The following is a 2918-nucleotide window of genomic DNA, read 5'->3' on the forward strand; positions in this document are numbered from 1 at the left end:
GCATCAACTTATTAAATTATGGCAATACTAAATTCATTATTTATGCCAATTGTTACTTCGATTGCCTTCCTTGTGATAATCTTGATTTTATATATAAAGTACAATCGCACTTATTGGCAAAGAAGAGGTGTTCCTGTTGTACCTGGACACTGGTTATTCGGTAACATAAAAAAGATATTAGATCTAGAAAAACCTCCTGCTTACGTAATAGGTGATATATGCCAAAAAAGTTCCGAAAACGATGGCATTCTTGGAATTTACATATTTTTCAAACCATTCTTATTGATAAAAGATCCAGCAATAATGAAACAAATCTTAATTAAAGATTTCAATTATTTTCCGAATCGCAGTTTTACGATTCGATCATTTCAAGACGAAATTGGAAATACAAGTCTTTTTACATTGAAGAATCCTCAATGGAAATATTTAAGGTAAATACATTTAAAAATCATTATCGAAATGGTATTTATTAGAAATATATATTTATTAGAAATATATATTTATTAGAAATATCAAATAATTGATTTTATTAATGGATGTTTTTATTAGGATTAAATTATCACCGTTATTCAGTAGTGCAAAAGTAAAAAAATTGTTCCATTTAATGGTTGAAGCTGCCAATTCGATGAATAAATATTTAGATGACGAATTTTCAAATGGCACGAAAACGAAAACTATTATGATGAAAGATGTTACTCTAAAATATACCACTGATGTCATATCTTCTATTGCTTTTGGAATTCAAGTAAATTCATTCAATCCTGAAACATTACAATTTTATGAAAATGGTATTTATTAAAAAATGTTCGAAAGATTATATTATTTTCATATATATTTATATATATATGTGATAATTTTACCTCATTATATTTCTTTGTTCTCTTAAAAGCTCAAAAAGGACTCAAAATGACATTTTTTCGTGGCATTCAGTTAATGATTTCGTTTTTTTTTCCAAAACTTTCGCCATATTTGAATGCTAGAATGTTAGGAACTTCGACAAATTTCTTTCGTAAAGTATTTTGGGATTCCATGGATAGTAGAGAAATAACTAAAAATAAACGAGAAGATTTAATTGATTCTTTGATAGAATTGAAAAATGACAAACAAGATAAAGATTTCAGTATGATAAGTATTTTATATTAATGATTCAAATATTTGATATTATTTATTTTATTAAAAATTATAATTATTATATATAGAATTCGAGGGTGATGCATTGTTAAGTCAATCAGCAATTTTCTTCGTTGCTGGACGCGAATCAAGTGTATCAACTATATGCTTCACACTTTATGAACTAGCTAAACATCCAGAAATTCAAAAACGAACACGAGAAGAGATTAATAAGAAATTAAAGGAACATGGAATGACTTATGAAGGTGTTCAAAGCATGAAATATCTTCATCAAGTTGTATCAGAAATTCTACGACTTTATCCTCCGGCTCCAATTATCGATCGAGTTGCCGTGGAGGATTACAAGGTGAGCCAAGAATTAAAATGTCAAGAATTGATATTATTTTATACATATATATTTTAAAAAATTAATTCTTAAAAATTTATTTGTCAAATTTATATGAAATATTTATATTTTTGTAACTTTCATTAGTAATTCTTTAAAATTTTTATTATATATTATTTTTTTAATAAAACGAAGTAAGTACGTAATCGAAGCATTATATAATCAAGCAAACATAATAGATAAATTGATCTGTATCTATTTATAAATATGTTTCATAATGAAAATTCATCGCATTAATAAATTTTTTTTTGTCATATCTATATCTATACAAATATATTTTCTTTTTTCTCCAATTATTTTAAACTTATTTTTATGTTTAATTCGTTTGATTTTATAATTATTCTTTTTCTTGCACAAATGAAAAATATAATAAATAATGCATGAATTTGAATAATAAAAGATTCATGAAAAAAAATGTAAATATTTTTTTCACTGTTAAAAGGCTATTAAAAGTCTATTTACATGCTATCTGAATATCTTTTAATATTCTTATATATGTAAGATTTGCAATAACAAAATACATATCTGCAATTTTCATTCGTTATATAACATTCATTTAACAAATTAGCAATTTTTTTTATTTCTTTTTATCGAATTAATAAAATTAATAAAATTTTATATCAAATAATATTTTTGACTGACTTACAAAAATTAATTTTTTTTTTTAATATTTGATTTAAAATAGCAATAAAACAATTATTTTTCATAGAATAACAATTATTTTATATTTTTTAGATACCAGGAACTGATATAGTCATAGAAAAAGGAACATCAGTTTTCATAGTTCTAACTGCACTTCACTATGATCCAAAATATCATCCAGATCCTCTCCGTTTTAATCCTGATAGATTTAGTGATGAAAATAAAGAAAATATCAAGCAATGTACATATATGCCATTTGGAGAGGGACCAAGAATTTGCATTGGTAAATTGATATTTATAAAATTATTACAATATTATTAATATTTATTATTATTATATTTACTATAATATTCACTAATATTTATTATAATAAAATATTTCTTATAGGAGCTCGAATTGGGCAACTGCAATCGCTTATTGCTTTGATTACTATAATTAAAAGTTATGAAATTTCATTAAATTCTAAATGCAAAGGTGATCTTGATATTCGTAATATTTTTGTATCACCAATAAACGACTTTAGTTTAAATTTAACAAAAATATAAATAATTTTTATATTTTAATTTTTCTTTACAAATAAAATGTTTAATTTATACTACATTTTATAATAAAAATATTGTATTACGCATAAAATTTTACAATAATAATAATACAATATTTAATAAATATAAAATATTTAATCCAGTTTTAAAAAAATACAAAATTTCTTGCATGTTGTATTGATTTCTTTGAACTGAAGTCGAAAAAGAAATACACCAAC

General features: G+C 23.1%; 1 protein-coding gene across 1 annotated transcript; it reads left to right on the top strand.

Moving 5' to 3' along the window:
• Positions 1-2710, top strand: LOC122716422 (cytochrome P450 6k1-like). Its single transcript, XM_043939480.1, has 6 exons — positions 1-431; positions 550-788; positions 890-1120; positions 1200-1477; positions 2252-2441; positions 2546-2710. The coding sequence occupies exons 1-6, from the start codon at positions 19-21 to the stop codon at positions 2701-2703; spliced, it is 1509 nt and encodes a 502-aa protein (XP_043795415.1). The 5' UTR covers positions 1-18; the 3' UTR covers positions 2704-2710.
• Positions 2711-2918: the final 208 nt, after the last annotated feature.

Source organism: Apis laboriosa, unplaced genomic scaffold, assembly GCF_014066325.1.
Source record: "Apis laboriosa isolate Shangri-la unplaced genomic scaffold, ASM1406632v1 scaffold113_cov153, whole genome shotgun sequence".
NCBI classification, from domain to species: Eukaryota; Metazoa; Arthropoda; class Insecta; order Hymenoptera; family Apidae; genus Apis; species Apis laboriosa.